We start from the raw sequence: 21,796 nt of genomic DNA, 5'->3' as shown, positions 1-21,796 counted from the left end.
TCTCCCCAGACCCCATCCACTCTCCTGTGTTGCTGTCTGTGCTCTGCCTCTTGACCCCAAATGGTGACCCAGGGGTGTAAATTGTATACATTTCCAACTGACATTTTCCAGTTAGAACAAGGGCATTAAGGGCATTTTAGCCAGGCATGGTGGCACACGCCTTTAATCCCAGCAATTTGGGAGGCAGAGGCAGGCAGATCTCTATGAGTTCAAGGCCAGCCTGGTCTACATAGTGAGTTTCAGGATAGCTGGGGCTACAGGGAGACCCTGTCTCAAAAAGACAAAAAAAAAAAAAAAAAAAAAAAAAAAAAAAAAGGCATTTTAATTTTGACAGATGCTAAACTGTACAGATTTCTCCTTCTTTAGAAATTTGCCTCCCATTACAAAGGACCGGTTTTTTCATTTAAACCCAAGGCTACTTTATTTTTAAAGTGATTCTTAACAAGAGATTTGACTCTGGCATGTATCACAACTGGTTAGCTGAGTCAGTCATCTTTCCCCAAAGGTGTGGGCACCTGTTTGGAGAGGTGCTGATTAATGTGGAACATGCAGCTCTCCGTGGGAAAAATGCTCTCAGTGGGGTTGGCTAGTATAAATACCTGTACCATAGCCACTTTTAAGCCACCAATGTGATGCCACTAAATGTGGAGTTCAGAAGATATCTGTGTACAGTTGGCTCTGGTGGACCAGTATGAGTTTGTTCCAACATACTTGTGGTCCAGACAGACTTCTCTGGTCATTGCTGTGGAACAAGTTCTGCCATGCAGAGAATTAAATGATCTTTACCTTCCCTTTGAGGGGGGCAGTGAGCTGGTCTATCAAGACCCTGTCATCCCTGTCTTTCCTCCAGTCTGACACAGCCAGCTCTGGAGCTGCCTCATTCACATCTAAGTGTTTAAACCTATGTATCAACCAACATGGAGCCTTGCCCAGTCACTGCGAGGTTTTGCACTAAGCTGGGAAGAGGCAACAAAGCACAGCTTAAGAGGCCTAAATCCATTCCTGCCACCAGCCTACTTGCAATCCCAGGAGAGGGATTTAACACTTTTGGGCCTTGAGTTTCCTATCTGATTCCAATCCAGGTTGAAAACTGCTTTCCTGAAAGGTGTGGGATCAGAAGTGTGTGGGATTTGGGATGTTTTCAGGTTTAGGGAATGTTATATAATGTCATGTCTTGAGGGTGAGACCCATCAATAAACCTGAAATTCATTGAGTTGAATATACAGTATACATATTGTATATGTATACTGTATATTCAACTGAGGGTGAGTTCATGCAAGTCTTGAACACACCTGCATTTTGACTGTGACCAATCACATGAGGTCAAGGGTAGAATATACTACTTGGTGCTTAAGAAGTTTTCTATGGGGTTTTTCCGGGAGGTTCAACCTGTCATCCCTTCCTGCTGGGTAAACCCATAGCTGTGAAGTGCTCTGAGTAGGGCTGACAGAGTAGGTGCCAAGAGTGCTGACTCTCACTGTCCTCACTGTCATCATCGTCAGTGATGGCTATGAGGGGACAGCTCCAAAGCAGGGCGTTGGGCTGTTCATCCACACTATACCCACTGGCAGCTTGTCCTCCTGTCCTTTCCTTTCTTCTTCACCTCACTGATACCCAGCTGCAGCCCATCCCAAGGAGCTCACATTCTAACTGGGAGACAGGGCAACCAGAGCCAACTGCGTTGGGTGATGGGATGACAGCATGTGCAGAAGCCAGGGGGGGACCACTGTAGAGGTTGGGCCTCATTTGAAGATCAGAAAAAGACTTAAAGACATTAAGCAAAGTCCAGGAAGAATAGCTGCTGGGAAGGAGAGGGAGGAGTTTGTCAGTCAGAGTCCCACCAAGAGCTACAACATGGGGAGGTGACAGACAGAGGTGTACTTGGGAGACTGCAAGTGGGTGGGGTGAGAGGGACATAGTGGTTATTGAGAGAGGCAAAAGGAGGCAAGGTTCGAAAGGCCGGGGAGGTTGAACTGAGGGCTTAGGCATCATCAGAAGGCAGTGATCGACATGTGGCCTCTAGCCCTCAGCAATTAGCACTCTCTGTCCCACCTTCCGGGACCTGAAGTCTAATTCTCAGTAGTAGCATAGCTTCTTCCCCAAAGACCAAGCTGATCTGAATGAATCCTTTCCCTTCCTCACAGGTTCCAGGGCAAAGAGGGCTGGGCCCCTGCTTCCTATCTGAAAAAGAGCAGTGGAGAGCCCTTGCCTCCAAAGCTGGGCCTCAGCTCATCTGCCCACTCAGGGGCCCTCGACCTGGACGGTGTTTCACGGCAGCAGAATGCTATGGGCAGGGAGAAAGAGCCACTCAACAACCAAAGGGATGGCCGGTTTGAAGGTCGCCTGGTGCCAGATGGCGATGTTAAGCAGAGTGAGTGACACCCACCTTAGCTCCAGACAGCGGAGGCCTGCCCAAGCTTAGCGCTTCACACAGTGCCCTCTTCCTTGCAACATCCCTGCCATCTGCTCCTATCCTGAGGATAAAAGCAGAGGCTCAGGAACCCTGAGAAACTCATTCCAGACCACTTGACCAGCAGATTACAGAATCTGAGCAGTGAGATACAGCTTCCCTTCCCTGGGGTGTTTGTTCCACTGTGTGGTGTGGATCAAGCACCTTTTGTGTGTCAGGAACCTTCTAATTAGGTTCCTCTTACAACTTCTGAGAGACTTCCTGCCTTAGTTTTACAGGTGAATAATCAGAGAGGTGGGGTAGTGAGTTTGAGGCCCTTCACCTGGAAACAGTGTGGCTGGGCCTGAACCCAGACAGTGCTTTACCCCTACACGCATCTCCATGGCCTCATACTTGAGCCAGAGGAATAAAAACTGACGCCGTGTTGGATTTGTTCCAACCACAGTGCTTCACCTGTTCTGCTTTTCTTTTCTTTTTTAAAAATATTTTATTTTTATTTTATGTGTGTTAGTGTTATGCCTGCATGTAGGTAGGTGCACCCATGTCATGCACTGCCTGCAGAGGACAGAAGAGGCTATCAGATCCCCTGGAACTGGAGTTACAGATTGTTGTTAGCTGCCATGTGGGTGCTGGGATTTGAACCCGGGTCTTCTGCAAGAACAGTCAGAGTTCTTACCGCTGAGCCTCTCTCCAGCCCCACATTGTGCTTTTCAAAGCCTCCCTGAGCAGGGTTCTTCATAGTTATCTGCATCCTACCTGGGGCTCTGACCTCAACACGGTGCCCAAGAGCTTATGCTGGTCATGCAAGGCAGTAGAAATCTGTGAAGAAAGCATTTCCCTCTCCACACAGAGAGGAGAGTACTACCCCTGAGCTTCAGGCTCTCTGCTCCCATCCCCAAGTGCCAGGAGCATCATGGCTGTTTCATGCCATGGTAGGAGTCTGGCCAGCCCAAACGCAGGGATTCTAGTCTTTGATGGTCAAGAGCATAGTCCATCATTACCAGGGGACCCAATGAAAATTTAAAGAAACGTGACTTTGTTAGGATGTAGGTTCAGAGGCTAAAACAAAGTCACACACACATACACACACACACACACACACACACACATACACACACTCACACACACACACACACACACACACACATACACACACTCACACACACACACACACACACACACACATACCCATGATAATAGTGGTGCAGTTGATCTAGAAGCTCATTTCATTTTTACATAATAGTGCAAGTACATATCCAGGTCCAAGATGGCACCTCCATGCAGTCCAAAGTCTTGGTTTACTGCATCTGTCTCATGTTGCCCTCATCACCCAGTCAGTGTGCCTCATCACTGGTCCAGCCCATGGAAGGCAGGGAGAAGTGAAGGCTACAACTCAGATATTGCATATATACTTTCTACTTTCCCCGAATCCCGCTGGACTTAGCCACGCCGTAACACCGACTACAGGAAGTCTGGGAATGGTAGTCTTTATATACTTAGCTAAATATCTTAGCTAAAACTCTGTTGTGCCTTCTAATATTATCAAAGACATAAATGGGTATGGGTATTTCAGAGATTACCCCAGCTGCCAAGCTATCCCTCCTTATGATGCTAAACCAGTTCTGCAGCACATGGGTGACCTTAACAGCATTTTGTCTGGAGGCAGACAGCATGGACCACTGGTCACCTCCAGACTCTGAAACCTAGAACTGGAGCAACCCAACTCCACAGTAAACACCCCTGAAATCATGAGCACCTATGTATGCATTGTTCAGTTGGGACTGTTGTAGAGCTTGAAACTGGGTACAATAACATGTCTTCCGGCAGGCTCTGTGCCAGAATCTATACAGCTTTTGCCTACCTCTCTACCTTTAGTCCTATTCTACAGAAAAGGACCTTGTGGCTCAAAGTCAAACTATTATTTTGTCCTGTGCCAGAAGCTTGTGAGTCTGGACCTCGCCGTTTATTACTCTGAATCAATGCTTTTTGACCTTTATGGAAAGTCTCTTGTTGCTCGAGAATCAGCATCATTCCCTTTGTTCCTGTGTAGAAAAGATCTGGGAAAAGCCATTTTGGCAGAGGGTCCCAAACCAAGCATGAGAAGAACATAGCCAGACTCTTCTCACAGAGGCTCGTAGCACATGGCTTATGTGCCAAGAAGAGAAGGACTAGACCCTGCCTGGAACCCACAGCAGAGAATCCATCTGTGGGGCTCTGCACTTGAGTAAAGTCTTGTTTCTCCATAGGATCCCCAAAGATGAGACAGAGACCCCCTCCACGCCGGGACATGACTATTGTAAGTGCCCACTTATCCCAGGGCCCTCCTCCCTGGCCTGAGTCCTGTTTGGGTTGCCCATCAGCTCCCCATCTGGTCCCTTCCAAGATGTTCCTTTCCATGCACTGAGGTCAAGCCAGGTGAACCATGTGCCCATATTCCAGGGTTTTGTGATGTTAGACCTGTGGATTTGCTCTGTTTCCAAGTCACCAACATCAGTCTTTATGAATCAGACAATTTGAGGTCCACACTTAGATGAGGCACTGGTATCATCTGTTATGACACTCTGGTACTCCATTTTTATTGCTCTAGATACCTTTTTAGCCAATACAGGTCAAGCATCCCTAATTCAAAGACCCAAAGTGCTCCAAAATCTGACACTTTTGAGCATTAACATGACACCAAAAGTTGAAAGAAAATTCCATGCCTGACCTCACGTGACAGATTATAGTCAAAATGCAGGTGCCTCCCGCACCCTGTCTGTGGTGATGGTGTGTCCCCTAGTCCCTCAGTCCTACCCTGACTCAGTCAGTCCTGTGTGTAATCCTTCCAGCCTCGAGGCCTCAACCTGCCAAAGCCTCCCATCCCACCCCAGGTAGAAGAAGAGTATTACACCATTGCTGAGTTCCAGACCACCATCCCCGATGGCATCAGCTTTCAGGCTGGCCTGAAAGTCGAGGTGAGCGCACCTGCTGTCCCCTGCCTGCTGTTACTCTTCATTCTAGGCATGGCCTCCTACCCTCCTCTCACCTCCTGCTGTAGGGGAGGGCACAGTGAAGTGAATGGCCTTATGAAGATGTAATTCACATATCAAACTGTCTGCCAACTTGAAGTAGAATTCAGTGGTTTCTTATATTCACAGAGCTGTACAGCCATTACTACTATGCAGTTCCATGGCCCATTAGCAGAACTCCCTCCTCAGCCAGCACTCCCCCTTTCTCCTCAGCCCTCCCCTCAGTTATCTGACTTGGATTTGCCTATTTTGGAAATTTCATAGAAATAGAATTGTAAAATATGTGGTCCTGTGTGGCTGGCTTGTATTCCTTTTTATTTGTTTTTTTTTATTTTATTTTATGTGTATGAGTATATTGCCTGCACATATGTAAGCGTATCTGTGTCCTGCAAAGCTCATGGAGGAGGGCATCAGATCCCCTGGAACTGGAGTTGCACTTAACTGAACCCTACCATATGGGTGTTGGGAATCGAACCTATGTCCTCTGCAAGAGCAGTCAATGCTCTTAACTGCTGTTTTTTTTTTTTTTTTTTTTTTTTTTGGTCTTTTTGAGATGGGGTCTCCCTTTAGCCCCAACTGGCCTCGAACTCACTGGAATTAAAGGCCTGTCCCACCATGCCAAGCTCCCAGCCCTTTTTCTTTTTAAGATTTTTATTTTGTGTGTGTGTCTGTATGTATGCTTACAAATGTCACCATACATGTTGCAGGTCAGAGGATAATTTTCCAGGAGACAGTTCTCTCCTTCCTCCTTGCTTTTGAGGCAAGGTCTATTGTTATTTCTGCTGCTGGCCCTCTATGCAAGCTTCTGGCCAATTCTCTCATCTCCTCCTCCCATCTTGCCATAGGAGTGCTGGGGCTGGATAATAGACTGGAGCCACCATGATGGGCCTAAGATCGAAGTTGGGTCATCAGTGTTGCATAGCAAGTGCTTTTATCTACTGAGCCTCTTACTGGTCCCGAGTTTCTTTTTCTGCCACCTCCTGCCTCCCATCTCCTCTGTTCTTTTCTTCCTGTCTCTGCATTCCTGCTCTGATCCCTGGATGAAGGCCAGTGCAAGTCCTTTCTGTTCTTGTGTTTATCATTTGTCTTCATGGGCTTAGGGCTAAACGGTGTTTCACATGCTCTCAAGAAAGCCTACAGGTAACAGGAGAGCTACAAGGAGCAGGGATTAGAAACCAGGCCAGGCCCCAACAAATGTTTGAGGACTTTCATGTTTTAAAAAAAAAAAAAAAAAAAAAAAAACAGGCCAGGATACCTCCTGGCCAAAACCAGTGATCTGGTCACTGGCATCCCTATTTCCACTCTGTCCACAAGTAAGCCTTGGCCAGATGCTGCCTACCCCATCTTGGGAGGCAGAGACTAAATTTGTTTGCTCATCTCTGTGATATATATAATCCATTTTCTCTGGTGTTCCCAGGATCTGCATCTATAGATTCAACCAACATTTAAAGAGAAAAAGACTGCATCTCTGTGGAACATGTAGAGATGACTTTGCTTGTCATCAGTCCCTAACTAATACAGTATCACTATATTGTGTGTATCACTTACATTACATTGAGTATTATAGGCAATCTAAGATGATTTAATGACTACAGGAGGGTGAGTGTAGATTCTATGCAAAAGCAATGACATTTTATATGTGGGACTTGAGCAGCCATGGATTTAAGTATTCATAGGGGTGTCTAGGAGACCATTCCCCTTCAGATACAAAGGGATGCTGGGTTGGGTTCATGGAGCTCTTCCTATGATGTGTATGCCAGGCTCTTTCCTGGGTTCTGAAGAATCACCTTTGCCTGCTTTGTTCTAAAGAACATCGCTCCAGTGCCTGGTACTGTAACAGTGGCCACCACTGGCCAACCCCCTTCTGCAACCTTCCTCCTTCTCTCCTTTCTGTAGCTTGCCAGCAACTCTGGCAGGCACTGTATCAGGCCCAAGCCCACCAACATACTGCACTCAAAAAGTTAGTTCTATACACTCTGCCCAGTGGGGTCCAAGAGCACATAGAATTCCCTCTGGCTTTGCTTGCAAGGGTGTTGACACATCTTGATGCTTTACAAAAAGAAAATCCTTTTCTATTTTTATATTGCTGTTGTCTGAGTCAAAACCCACAGACAGATGAGATTTGAAGGAGTTCCGAGTTGTGTTTGAACCTGTTATGCAAAGATCAAACCCAGCATCACCATTCATATACTGTTCTAGTTAGCTTTAATTACCAACTCAACATAGCTACAGTCATCTAACAGGAGAGCCTCAACCGAGGAATTGCCTAGATCAGACTGGCCTGTGAACATGTCTGTGAAGGACTTTTGATTACTAATTGATGTAAAAGAACTGAGCCCATTGTCAGTGGTATTATCATCAGGCAGGTCCTGGGCTGTATTAAGAAAGCTAACTGAGGATCTAGAGAGATGGCTCAGCATTTAAGAGCACTGGCTGCTCTTGCAGAGGGCCTGGGCCAGGCTCTTTCCTGGGTTCTGAAGAATCACCTTTGCCTGCTTTGTTCTAAAGAACATCGCTCCAGTGCCTGGTACTGTAACAGTGGCCACCACTGGCCAACCCCCTTCTGCAACCTTCCTCCTTCTCTCCTTTCTGTAGCTTGCCAGCAACTCTGGCAGGCACTGTATCAGGCCCAAGCCCACCAACATACTGCACTCAAAAAGTTAGTTCTATACACTCTGCCCAGTGGGGTCCAAGAGCACATAGAATTCCCTCTGGCTTTGCTTGCAAGGGTGTTGACACATCTTGATGCTTTACAAAAAGAAAATCCTTTTCTATTTTTATATTGCTGTTGTCTGAGTCAAAACCCACAGACAGATGAGATTTGAAGGAGTTCCGAGTTGTGTTTGAACCTGTTATGCAAAGATCAAACCCAGCATCACCATTCATATACTGTTCTAGTTAGCTTTAATTACCAACTCAACATAGCTACAGTCATCTAACAGGAGAGCCTCAACCGAGGAATTGCCTAGATCAGACTGGCCTGTGAACATGTCTGTGAAGGACTTTTGATTACTAATTGATGTAAAAGAACTGAGCCCATTGTCAGTGGTATTATCATCAGGCAGGTCCTGGGCTGTATTAAGAAAGCTAACTGAGGATCTAGAGAGATGGCTCAGCATTTAAGAGCACTGGCTGCTCTTGCAGAGGGCCTGGGTTCAGTTCCCAGCACCCACATGGTAGCTAACAACCATCTGTAACTCCAGTTCCAGGGGCTCCAACGCCCTCTTCTGACTTCCATGGGCATTGCACCATACTGATTCACATGCAGGCAATACACTCATACACATACAATAAATAAAATACATTTTCCAAAAAAGAAAGCTAGCTGAGCATGAGTCAGTGAGTGAACTAGCAAACAGCTTTCCTCCATAGTTTCTGCTTTAGGTTCCTGCCTTGAGTTCCTGCTCTTGACCTCAGTGATGCACTGTGACCTGGAAGTATAAGATGAAATGAACCCTTTCCTCCCCTAATTTGCTTTGTGGCCCTGGAAGCAGGGTTTGGCAATACTCAGGGCTCTTAACTCTGAAGCCCAGCTGCCTCCCTTGCACTCTCCCCTCCACCATGCCCTCTCCACAGGACCCTATGCCATTTCCTCAGCTCTCCTGAGGCTTTACTGTGTTTATAGAATGGGATGATAGTCATGGGAAGGTTGTGAGCATTAGAACCTGCTAGGGAACCACAGCATGTTAGTTTTCTAGGACGGCCGTACCCAGATACCACAAACTGGGTAGGTTAAACATAGCGATTTATTTTCTTATGTTGCTAGAGGATGGAAATCCAAGATCAAGGTGTCAGCAGGTAGGTGTCTCCTAAATCTTCTCTTCTTGGCCTACAAATGGCCACCCTCTTGCCATGTCCTCATCATAGTCCCTCAGTCTGTGTGTTTCCAAATCTCTTCCTATGAAGACATCAATCATGGTGGACTGGGGCCTACTCTTATGACCTATTTTAACCTAGCTACTTCTTTAAAGGTCTATCCAAACCTTTAGAAGTACTGAGGGGTCAAGGTTTCACTTTGGGATTTGGGGAGAACACTTCAGCCCATAACACATAGTTCATGCATCCTTGACCCACGAGAATTCAGATGATGCTGGACCAGAAGGACATAGGAAACATAGTATCTGAAAAACATAAGCAGTTCTGCCCACCATTCAATTCATGGGTATGGGTACCATAAGGAGATGGAGATGAGAGCTGAAATCTGTTTCATTCCACCAGCCTTGGCTCCCCTGAATATAAACATAGCATACAAGTCTTCAAAGGGAGAGATTTGGAAACACATGGCCTGAGGGACTATGATAGCATACATTGACCTAAGTGTGATTTCTTTGTTTAACCATTAGCATTTTTTTCATATGGTATAGCTGCTATAAACACTAGCCAACTCCTCTAAGTGCTCAACCAAAGAAACCAGGATCATGAGTAGCTTTGCCTCTGGTGTCTTTTGCCTTGTACTTCTTAAGCATTACAGCAGTTTGTGTTGGTGGCCTGCCTGGTCTACCTGATTTGACCTGTAACTACACACGAGTTCCCACAGCTATCTGCCCACCTCCCAGCAGGGAAGGAGAGTCAAAGCCCTGGGTGGAGAGGGATTAGACATCAGAAAGTGCCTCTCCCCCAGAGGTGACTTCGAAGGTACCATCAGCATGTTCTTCCAAAGGGTCCTTGTCACAGTCCAAAAATGAACAAAAATATTCTGTATATGGTAGTGCACACCTGTAATCCCAGCTGCTCAGGGGGCTGAGGCTGGAGGATGGCTTGAGCCCAAGAATTACAGGTTAGCCTGAGTAACATAGCAAGAATACATCTCAAAAAAAAAAAAAAAATCAAAATACTGGACAAGAACTGTCCCTTAAAGTATCCCAGTACACAGTCTTCATAGCTGACCCAGCATAGCCCTAGTTGGAGAATCTACAGGGTCAGAGTACAGTTTCCAAAGTACTTATTGCATGTGAGATCTTCTAGACCCCAGGCCCTGGCACCAGACCTCCTAAGTGCTTTCCTCTGTCCCCTCTTAGGTGATCGAGAAGAGCTTAAGTGGCTGGTGGTACATTCAGATGGAAGATAAGGAGGGATGGGCCCCAGCAACCTTCATTGACAAGTACAAGAAGACTAGCAATGCCTCAAGGCCCAACTTCCTGGCTCCCCTGCCCCATGAGGTAACCCAGCTCCGGCTTGGAGATGCAGCAGCAATGGAGAATAATATGGGCCCCGAAGCTGTAGGCCCTTCCCGGCCCCTGCCTGAGGCACCGCATGGTACCCTGGACTCTGGGATGCTATGGTCCAAAGACTGGAAGGGGGTGAAGGAGGCCCCAAGAAAGGCATCTTCAGACCTGTCTGCATCAGCTGGCTATGAAGAGATCTCAGACCCCACACTGGAGGAAAAGCCCAGCCTCCCTCCACGCAAAGAGTCCATCATCAAATCTGAAGGGGAGCTGCTGGAGAGGGAACGACAGAAAATGGAGCAGCTGCGGGGCTCTTCTCCTAAGCCCCCTGGCATGATTTTGCCAATGATTCCAGCCAAGCATGGCCCCCCGCCCCGGGACAGCAGGAAGCCAGAGCCCAAACCTGACAAAAGCAAGTTGTTCCCACTGAAAAATGACATGGGACTGGAGTGCGGCCACAAGGTACTGGCCAAGGAAGTAAAGAAGCCCAACCTCCGGCCCGTCTCCAAGTGCAAGGCTGAGCCGCCTGAGGAGAAGCCAGAAGCTACTCCCCAAAATCTGTTCTTGAAGTCCAGACCTCAGGTTAGGCCCAAACCAACTCCTTCCCCCAAGACAGAGCCACCTCAGGGTGAAGACCAAGTGGACATCTGCAACCTCAGGAGCAAGCTCAGGCCTGCCAAGTCCCAGGAGAAATCCTCGTTGGATGGAGAGAGCCACCAGGCTGCTGGGGGCCAAGACACAGCCTTCGGTCGAAGCTTCCTTCCAGGGGAGGGACCTGGCCGTGGCCAGGACAGGGCTGGCAGACAGGATGGGCTGGGTTCAAAAGATTCACCCTGCAGAGCCCCTCCAAGGCCAGCCAAGACCACAGATCCTGGGCCTAAGAATGTGCCTGCCCAAGAGGCCACACAGCAGAGACCTGTGGTCCCACCCCGGAGACCTCCACCACCCAAGAAAACCTCATCGCCATTGTCATCCAAGCCACTCCCAGAGGTCAGAGGGTCACAGCGTGAAGCCAGTGAGAGCAGGGCAGCTCCTGCCACAGGCCGGGCCCTCCTTGTCCCTCCAAAAGCCAAACCCTTCCTTTCCAATTCCTCACTGGGTCAAGATGATATGCGAGGCAAAGGCGGGCTGGGACCCCGCATAGCTGGCAAGATGGGAGAAAATAGAGAGAAAGCCTCCTTCCTCAACGCTGATGGCCCAAAGGATTCACTGTATGTGGCTGTGGCCAACTTTGAAGGAGATGAAGATACCAGCAGCTTCCAGGAAGGGACAGTGTTTGAGGTTCGGGAGAAGAACAGCAGCGGCTGGTGGTTCTGCCAGGTCCTCAGTGGGGCCCCTTCCTGGGAAGGCTGGATTCCTTCCAACTACCTCCGGAAGAAACCATAGCCTCCCCTGCCCTGCCTGGAGACCCCACTGTCCCTGCTGGCATAGCCCACGTATTTAATACGCATTTAATTTATCAATCTCCACTAATTTCCAAGGAAGGAGGCTTCTGGGGTGCCATGGCTTCCTCCTTCCCAAGGTGAAGAATGCCTGGTTCAGATATCTGGTGGCCTAGGGTCTGATCCTCCCTTAGCAGCACCCCCAGAAGGCTCTGGAGAACAGTGACACTCCCAGGCCTACAGGACTGAGAACTTCCAGACAGTATCTCCCCTCTCCAATGCAGCATAGAGGGATAGCCTGTGTAGCCTGTGATGACTCGTTCTAATTTCTCCATGTTTCTAGAAGTACAGTGGCTTTGTTCACTGTTTTCAGAACGTCTGGTACCTGGAAAGACTTTGTCCTATACAACTCTGCTTCAGAGCCATTAGCTTTTAAGGCTTGACCAGATGCAGCTACCCCAGAAGTGGTCCTGGAGGTTCACTCGGCCATCCTGCCTCCCCTCTGCCTCAGGACCATGACCAATCCTAAAGGAATGGTTCCTGAGCATGCTTCACTTTGCTTCTTCAGGTTCCAGTCCAGCCAGGGCTTTTAAATGACATTTCCTGCCCACCTCCCCCATCCCCCTAGAATAAGAGTCTCCAAGTATGTTTAGATAAGGGGCCTTTCACAAGGCATACAGTGCTCCTTTGCTAAGTAGATGCCAAACTGTTCTTGGTGTTTTGCATTCATGTTCCAACCTTCAACCCCCTAATTCAATCACACCCATTTTCTAGATGAGGAAATTCATGGGCCAAAGGACACACTAACTGGGAAGAGGAGGAATGGGGTTTGCGTCCAGGCCTACCTGACTCCAACACTTGTGCTCTTCTCCCTGTAAGAGGCAAATCAGTGAGGGAAGAGATGGAAGCTGACTGGATGTCAGGGCAGGTGGCCACGAGTCTTCCTTGTGGTGTGGGCAAGGAAACAGTAGGAGCTGCCCTGAGCTGACAGCTACACCTTCCAAGCAAGGCATGCCCTACATCCTGGTAGCTGGCACAGAGTTTGTAGGCAGGTGGCCCTCAGAAGGGGAACAAAGGAAGCTGAAGTGATGTCCCTTGGTGGCCTGTGGGGCTCTGGTGGCTAAGGACCAGCAGCTGGGTCTTTACCAAGCGAAGCAGAACAATAGTAGCTCGGGACAGGCAGCTATGACCCTGCATACTTCTGGCCCGAGCAGTTTTATTTTTAGGGTACCTATTCCCTGGGAGAAGTCTAGGGTAACCCTTCCCTGTTTTGGATGATTTGGTTGACTGAGATCTCAAAAGGTCTACTTAGTTACTGCAGAAATCAGGACCCAGATTTTCTAGTTCCCAGCCCAGAGCAACTTGTACCTATAGATGGGCTTCTTGTGAAAGATGAGAGGGGTTGAGAGATCAGAACCCCATCCCACAGACCCTTCAGAAGAGGAGACTCTATGTCTGCTTCCCAAATCTCACACTCCTGGTGATCATTTGTGCTTTCAGAGCAGGAAGTCACCTTTCCCAGGATGACTTGCATCTCACTGTAGTGCCAAAGACTGAGTGCAAGAAAACCTCTTCTACAACCCCACCCCCATCCCAATCCCCTCCTGTGCCCTGTGGGCTCTGGTACTTCCCTCTGACTCACAGTGGCATTGTTGGTCTTTTCTGGTAAACCTGTATCCCCTTCTCCCCTCCCCCAAGTGCTGGGCCAGGTTGTGAGGTGCCTCCTGGAGGGCCTTCTGGCTCACCCTGTGCCCAGGATCTAGGGAAGGTGGCAGTTATGGGGATGGGGATGCTGGGAGCATATTGGCACCTCTTCAAAGCCTCCCCCCGCCCCCACCGACTATACAGGGTACCTCACAGTTTTCCTGAGTTTTTGACCCACCTTGACTTGAACAGCTTTTGTGAAGCTGTTCTACAGGGCTTGACTACCTTGAAAAGATAGAACTTTTTTCTAATTTGCTTTTGGCTCCCAGTAACCTTTTCAGGTATTTTGTGAGCACCTACTATGTAGTGGGTGCTGGGTGGACTAGCATGTGTAAGACATCAGCTCTTACTAAAGAAGTCTGAGTTGTACTTGCCAACTCCACTGGAGAAAACTGCCTCCTTCCCTTCTCATAAAGAGGTCAGCTGAGGGAGAGCAGATAGGCCTGCCTTCCTGTGGGCAGATTGGAGAGTTTGCCTTTGTTCCCTATCATTCTTCTAACTATAGACGTGCAACGTGCACTCTCAGTTCTCTGTCCTTTTCTTGGGTCTCACACACAGCGTGAAATCTCCTGTGGGCGGCTCTCCACCAGTCTACAGAGTAGTCACTGCCCTGGCATGTGGAAGTGGGTGGGTTTGCAGAGCCAGTGACTCTCCCAGCTGCCCCTGCCTGAGACTTAGCCTTAGAACATCCAGGACTGTGCTCATCCTCTGGGAGCATATGCAAGACTCCCCTGGATCCCTGCCTTGGAAAATGTCAGGACCATGGTAACAGTGTCCCTACCATGCATTAGGTGGGTCACCAACACAAACATGGCCCCCTTAACTAATCATCACAACAACCCCTAAGAGGAGACAAGGATCAGTCCCAGTGTGTAACGAGAATGTTAAGGTGTGAAGAGTGAAATCACATCCAGCCTTATCCAGGTAAAACATACATGCTTAGTCCTTGCAGGGAATTGAGTGCCCCAGTCTCTGAATTTAGGTGTCTTTCCCACAATCCCCTGGCCAAACACTGGTCACAGCCCCAAGGGGAGGTGGAGGAGGGATTCTTACCCCACTTTCTGACTTGCTGACTGCTTTGTCCATTGATGAACAAGTGCACTGCTCCTGGTGCCAGTGCATCTCTGGGAAACGTGAACAGCCACTTGGTAGAATAGGACTTTGCTTATACTTTTGCTCAGAATCACTTGTTGCCATTGGTGGGTTCATGCCATTGTCCCAGGCTGAGACCTGGGAGAGCTGAGCCCTGATACAACTGTTTCATGTCCCCGCCATCCCAGGAAATTGCTAGATCCCACCCCAGGCTTTTTAAACCTATGCCACTGGTCTGCTCCATGGAATCAATTTCTGTGGTACAGTTCTTGGTCTTAAACTGTTTCTGAACCCACTGGGGACTTCAGTAGCATGTGGAAAGTGGGGGAGCACATGCCACAGTAAAGAAAAGGTGCCAAATCTCCCCAAGATTGAAGGACAGTCTAGTATTACAAGTACCTGTATTGGGTGGGAAGAAGAATCGGCCATTACCCTCCAGTAGCTGCTTACTTGATTCATGAGGAATGAAGCTGGAGGTGCAGCGCAGCAGTAGAGCTGTGGCCTGTGTGCATCAGGCCCCAGGTTCCATCCCTAGTATTGCAGATAAAGAACATTCATGGCTTAGCTCTTGTCCCTCCATCGCTCCCTTGTCTCTTCAGTGCTGACTGGGAAGCCTCACCTGTCCTTTGAACAATGTGTCAGTCTTGGCCCTTTACTGGCTGTCTAAGCCCATCCTTCAGGGCTTTTTTTGTATACTGCAGACAGCCATATCTTACCACAGACCAAAGATTACCTGAAGTCAGGAGTGTGTGGCCAGAATGGGTGAGAAATTGGTTTGCATCAAGGCCTGACACCCTGCCTTTGCCTGGAGGAATTGCTCCTAACTTGGGTAAGGTTCTAGCAGCTGGACTGACCTAACCCTAAGCATAGCTGCAGCATTAAAACAGTGGTCCATACTCCTTACCTGCTCATGGACCATCTTCTGAGCAACCTTCCCACAGACCAGACCAGCCTGCTCCATGGAGTGATATCTGTTCTCTGGTGCTATCCAGCTAAGGTACCAAGCCCCTCCTCGTGTCAATATTCCATCTTCTTCCCTGTTTCCATCCTCTTCTCCAAAGTAAGCCTCCTTAGCACCAGTCAGAGAAGAGGGTCTTAGCTTTTGTCCTTCAAATGACTAGACGTGGTACCATTGTCAGTGGCCTTCATTTTCACTTCTGTATGTTAGGAGCAAAGGTGCCCCACCAGGCTTACTACAGCAATAAATAATTCTAATGCAGTGGTGTCTGTACTATGCCTATCTATACCTTTGTACCCTGTAATTATTAGTAGCACTTCTTTTACTTACACGGTGTGGGGGGTGATAAACCATGGTCACCTTAGCCACAACCACACTTCTATGTCAGGGAGCCACTGATTAGGTAGGAAGTGGGCTCTGGATGGTATGGCCCACTGCATGTGTCTGCCCATCATGTGGTGGTGGAGGGCCCTGGATGCTCAGCCCTTCTCACACCCTCTGGGCCAACTGACAGATTCTGGTGGTGGCGTTTATCCCAACAAGTGTATAATGTGAGGGGAAGGGAGGGCAAACACCTAGCTGTAGCATGTAGCAACTATATATCATTAGACTTTCCTTTTTTTAAATAAAAAAGTGCTTGACTGGTTTCAAGCTTCATTGTGAAGGTGGCATGTTTGTGAATTTTATTTGGCCAAAGAAACTGCATATCTTCATGCTTTGGCATGTTGGCTTGAGGTCTTTGCAATCAGAGAACAGACTCATATGTGAAGTCTTGAACTCCAGCTGACTATCTTCTGGTTGGGCAGCAGTGTGTAAGAATGGGAAAAACGTGCACCCACAATTCCATTGCAGGGCTGCCCAAGTCACCTGCTCTCAGGAGGAATGTATTAATTTCCCTAAGGCAGAGCCAGGACAAAATCAACTTCCAATGTGGCTGTAGCCCCTTAGTCCCTGGGGAATCAAAAAGAAAAGAAGAAATGATACCACCACTCCACTTTCCAAAGGAAAGAAAAACAGCAGAACGAAGAACTTCAAAGGGGAGACTGACAACACTCTCCAGCCTTCTGTGGAGGCAACATCTTAATACAATAGTCCAACAGATCTTGATTAGGAATAACGGCCATTAATATAGTAATCTCAGTTCAAATAGAAGGAGGACAACTTTATGTGGCTTGGGCCCCATGGGAACATATACAGGTTCTTTCAGACCCTGGGGACACAGGAATGGCAATATTTGGGCTCACTGGGGGTGGGGGGGTGGGGGGCTACCTGACCTCACGAGAGTGGATAGGAACTGAACTGCAATCAGGAGTCAAGCCTCTTGACCTCATCTTGGAGCTGCGTGCTCTGTCCCATGACCTCTTTCAGGGGTCCCTTGGAACAAGCATGCTCACCCTCTCATGCTGTTTCCCAATATGACCCAGCTGTCAGGCCTGCACACACCTACCTTGTCCCTCAGTAGGAAATGACAGTGCATCTACACACTCAAGTTCAGTGTGCTCTAAGTTCAGGAGCTTTCATTCCTTTGTGATTCCTCAACATGCTGTAACACCAGGTGCCAATCAGTAGCTCTCCAATGTTAGTGACTATTATTTACCAGGGAACTTGTCAAAAGCCGATTCTTCAACTTCTCTTCCCCATTAATGTCAAACCAGCAAGAATCTGCATCCTTTAAAAGCACATTCTCCTGGGTTTGGTGGTTTATAACTGTAATCCCAGCATTCAGTATGCTGAAGCAGGAGGCTATAAAGGCCATCCTGGATACACAGCAAAACTTGCTCAAAAACAAAGGGGGTCAGGCACATTCCTTTAATCTTAGCGCTCCAGAAACAGAGGCAGGTGGTGTTCTGTGAGATGGAGTCCAGCCTGGTCTACATAGCGAGTTCTAGGCCAGCTATGGCTACAAGGAGATCCTGTCTCAAGGAAAGTGAGGGGGGTATGACAGGAATAGTTCATAAGAAAATAGTCTTACATACACATTCTAGTTAGCTTTCTGTTGCCCTGATAAAATACTCTTAATCAAAACCAGCTTGGGGAGGAAAGGCTCTATTTGGCTTACAGCTCACAGTCCATCACTGAGGGGAGCCAAGACAGGAACCTGGAGGCAGGAGCTGAAGCAAAGACCATAGAGGAATGCGGCTTACTGGCTTGCTTCCCTGGCTAGGGATGAGCCAACATTCTTAAAAAGCCCAGGTCCACCTGTCCCGGGGTGGCATCACCCATAGTGGGCTGGGCCCTCCCACATTAATTAGCAATTAAGAAAATGCCCCACAGACCTCACAGGTTATTCTGATTAAGGAAATTCTTCATTTGAAGTGCCCTTCTCCCAGGTGTGTCGAGTTGACAACTGAAGCTAATTATGGCAGTAAGCCACTTAGAAAAACAGGCAGACTCAGCATCTCACCTGGTATAGTCTAAGCATTCAGAAATGGTCCTTTGTCCTAGAGCTATCAACGCCTTTACATTTGTCTAAGGGCTTACTGTGTTCCAGGCCTAGGAGGCACTTAGCCCATACTGTTTGACTTCATCCTCAAAATGCCCCAGGAGGTAGATGTCTGTATTTCCCAAAGGTTTGTGTTCTAGAAGCTTAGTCCCCGGGGTGGTGATGTTAAGATGTGGTGAGGCCGAATGGGAGCTCTTTATTATTGGGGAGCACTACCCCTTGAAAGAATTCAGGTAGTTGAATTAGTTCTCAAGAGAGCAAGATGGTGGCACTGGTTCTACTTCCATCACTCAGGAGGCTGAGGCAGGAAGAACTCAAGTTAGAAGCAAGCCTGGGCTATATATCTATTGCAAGACCAAAGGGTTGAAGAGAGTTCTAACAGAACCCTTCCCCTCTTTTTAGCTTCCTATCTCTCCATGGTCCACCACCCATACTTCGAGGTACCAGGCCACAGACCCACAGAACTAGTGTGTGATGTGGATGTGTCTAGACCCAAAGCTACCTCTTCTTTCCCACACTAAGCCTTCTCCAGACTTTCACTGAACATAGCCTTCATACCAATTTAATTCAGAGTGGTGAATTTGTAGCACTGTGCAGAGCATACAGTCAGGTTGATAAAGCCAAGTGATCTCATTAGATCCAGAAGGCACAGACTCTACATAAACTCTATCCTCGGGTTCCCTTCTGCTACATGGAACTTGTCCATCCATACCTACAACAGAGGATTTGCACTCTGTTCATCAGTAAAAACTTTCAGCATAGGGGCTGAGGAGATGGCATAGCTGGTAAAAGTGCTTTTAAAGTCTGTAATCCCAGCACTTGGGAGGCCAAGATCGGGGAGTTCCTGGGGTTACCTGGTCAGCTGGCCTAGCCAAATTGGTGAGCTCCAAGTTCAGTGAGAGACTGCCTCAAAAATAAGATACAGAGCTACTGAGCAAGACAGCCAAAGTTGATTTCTGGCCTCCACATGCACGCACATATGTGAGTACAAACATATGTACACTTTAAAAAACAACATACACCCAGCACATTATATCATTTATATTATATCTGTATGTATGCATAACACATTTATCAATAAGTATGTCAGGATGGAACTCCTGCACCCAATGCATTGTTTTCCCTTTCATGTGCATGGAGCTCTGTTCTAACCTTCCAGCCCTTCTTCTATCCCTAAGAAAAAGAAGAAGCCAACAAAATGGCTTGTCAGGTAGATACTTGCTGCCAAGGCTGACAACCTGAGTTCAATCCCCAGCCCCAGCCCCTGCCCTGAGGTGCTATTTCTGAAGCTTCTTCAAAACTGTTTATCAGCTACTTACCTACTAGGCTAGTTTTAGTTTAGTTATTGCATATTATAATAAAAAATGTCGAATTAAATGTCTGGGTTGAAGAAATAGCTCAGTAGTTAAGAGAGCATACTGCTCTTCCAAGAGGACCAAGTTCAGTTCCCAGGACCCACACTGAATGGCTCATAACCACCTGGAATTCTATCTCCAGGGGATCTAATGCCCTCTTCTGAACTCTAAAGACAACTGCAGTCATGTGCACATACCCACACACAGAGACACATAAAAAATAAAAGTAAGACAGGCGTGGTGGTGTACACCTTTAGTCTCAGCACTCAGGAGGCAGAGGCAGGGGGATCTCTGTGAGTTCAAAGCCAGCCTAGTCTACATAGTTCAGGTCAGCTGGGACTACAGGGAGACCCTGTCTCAAAAAGACAAAAATAAATAAAATAAAAATAAAACATAAAAATAAATCTTAAAAATAGTAAAACAAGCTGGGCATGGTGGCACATGCCTTTAATCGCAGAACTTGGGAGGCAAGAGGCAGGTGGATCTCTGTGAGTTCAAGACCAGCCTGGTCTACATAGTTCCAGGCCAGCTGGGGCTACAGAGGGGCCCTGTCTCAAAAAAACCAAAAAAAAAAAAAAAAGTAGTAAAACAAAATTGATCTTTTTAAATCAGAAGGAGAAGCTAAAACAGGCAATAAAACATATTGAAGTAAACAGTGCAAAGAGCTATTTTATTATGTGCCCCAGTGGCTGGTCTTACATGCCCCCTCTCAAATTCATGGACCCCACTCTGTAAACTACTAACAAAGGAACATCTGTGGTCATGGGGGTCAGACAGTCCTGGGTCTGAGCTCTGACTTTGACATTCAGTGTCCTTGTTTGTAAAATGGAGGCAGTAGTGTCTTCTCAGAGTTGTGATTAATGGAGATAATGTGTTCCTAGGATATAGTAGACAATAATAGCAATAATTATTTCTTTGAAGTTTAAAAAATAAAAATGGCAAAGTCAGATGAAGTGGTACAGGCCTATAATCCTAGCAGTTATGAGGTAGAGGCAGGAGGATCAAGAGGTTAAGGCCAGTCTCACCTGTAGGGCAGTTCAAGACCAGCCTGGGCTACATGAGACCCTGTCTCAATTTTTTTTTAATTTAAGGGGCTGGAGAGATGGTTCAGTGATTAAGAACACTGGGGCTATGCTTACAGAGGACCAGGTTCAGTTCCCAGCACCCAATGGCAGGTAACAACCATCCATAACACCAGTTCCAAGGGGTCTGGATCCCTTTTCTCCCCAGGCATTGCACGACACAGGTGCATTTACATGCAGGCAATACACTCATACATGTAAAATGGAAATGATAAATAAAAGAATACATACATAGGCTTTGCAGTTGCTGCTGTCCCCTGTAACCACTTGCTGTCAGCCATGGTCAACCCCACTGTGTTCTTTGACATTGTGGTTGATGGTGAGCCTTTGGGCCAAGTCTCCTTCAAGCTGTTTGCAGAGTTCCAAAGACAGCAGAAAATGTTCGTGCTCTGAGCACTGGAGAGAAAGGATTTGATTATAAGGGTTCCTCCTTTCACAGGATTATTCCAGGATTCATGTGCCAAGACTGTGCCAGGCCATAATGGCACTGGAGGCAAGTAATCTATGGGGAGAAATTCGAGGATAAGAACTTCATCCTGAAGCATACAGATCCTGGCATCTTGTCCATGGCAAATGCTGAACCAAATACAAAGAGTTCCCAGTTTTTCATCTGCACTGACGAGACTGAGTGGTTGGATGGCAAACGCGTGGTCTTTGGGAGGGTGAAAGAAGGCATGAGCATTGCGGAAGCCATGGAGCACTTTAGGTCCAGGAATGGCAAGACCAGCAAGATCACCATTTCTGACTGCAGACAGCTCTAATACTTTTGATTTGTGTGCATCTTAACCACGAAACCATTCCTTCTGTAGCTCTGGAGAGCACCTTCTGCCCCATCTGCTCGTAGTATCCCATCATCTTTGTGCTCTTGATGTCTTGATGCAGTTCCTTGGGTTCCATATTCTCCTTACTCCCCTCCAAGTCTAGCTGGATTGCAGAGTTAAGTTTATGAATAAAAACTAAATAGGAAAAAAAGAATATATATATATATATATATATGATTTTTAAGAGGTAAACCAGATGGGTCAACAGGTAAAGGTGCTTGTTGCCAAGCCTGATGACCTGAATTCAACCCCTAGAACCCACATGGTAGAAGGGGACAACTGACTCCCACAAGTTTTCCTCTGACCTCCACTCACATCACATGCACACATACAAATAAATAAATATAATTTCTTTTTAAGAGAGAAAGAAAACAAG

The 21,796-nt window shown here is 47.4% G+C and overlaps 1 protein-coding gene and 1 pseudogene across 2 annotated transcripts in view; both read left to right on the top strand.

Moving 5' to 3' along the window:
* The window catches only part of Sh3pxd2b (SH3 and PX domains 2B), a 92,928-nt gene extending 76,545 nt beyond the window's left edge, over positions 1-16,383 (top strand). For both annotated transcript variants that reach the window (XM_008850767.2, XM_017802638.2), the window contains exons 10-13: positions 2,145-2,371; positions 4,657-4,706; positions 5,239-5,364; positions 10,437-16,383. In XM_008850767.2, coding sequence (XP_008848989.1) covers positions 2,145-2,371; positions 4,657-4,706; positions 5,239-5,364; positions 10,437-11,969 — 1,936 coding nt within the window. In that variant the 3' untranslated portion in view covers positions 11,970-16,383. The remainder of the gene's footprint in view (positions 1-2,144; positions 2,372-4,656; positions 4,707-5,238; positions 5,365-10,436) is intronic.
* Positions 16,384-20,878: 4,495 nt separating this feature from the next.
* On the top strand, positions 20,879-21,505 carry LOC103748189 (annotated as a pseudogene).
* Positions 21,506-21,796: the final 291 nt, after the last annotated feature.

This window comes from Nannospalax galili, unplaced genomic scaffold (assembly GCF_000622305.1).
Source record: "Nannospalax galili isolate Female #2095 unplaced genomic scaffold, S.galili_v1.0 scaffold104, whole genome shotgun sequence".
NCBI lineage: Eukaryota > Metazoa > Chordata > Mammalia > Rodentia > Spalacidae > Nannospalax > Nannospalax galili.
This window is presented reverse-complemented; position numbering and strand designations above follow the sequence as displayed.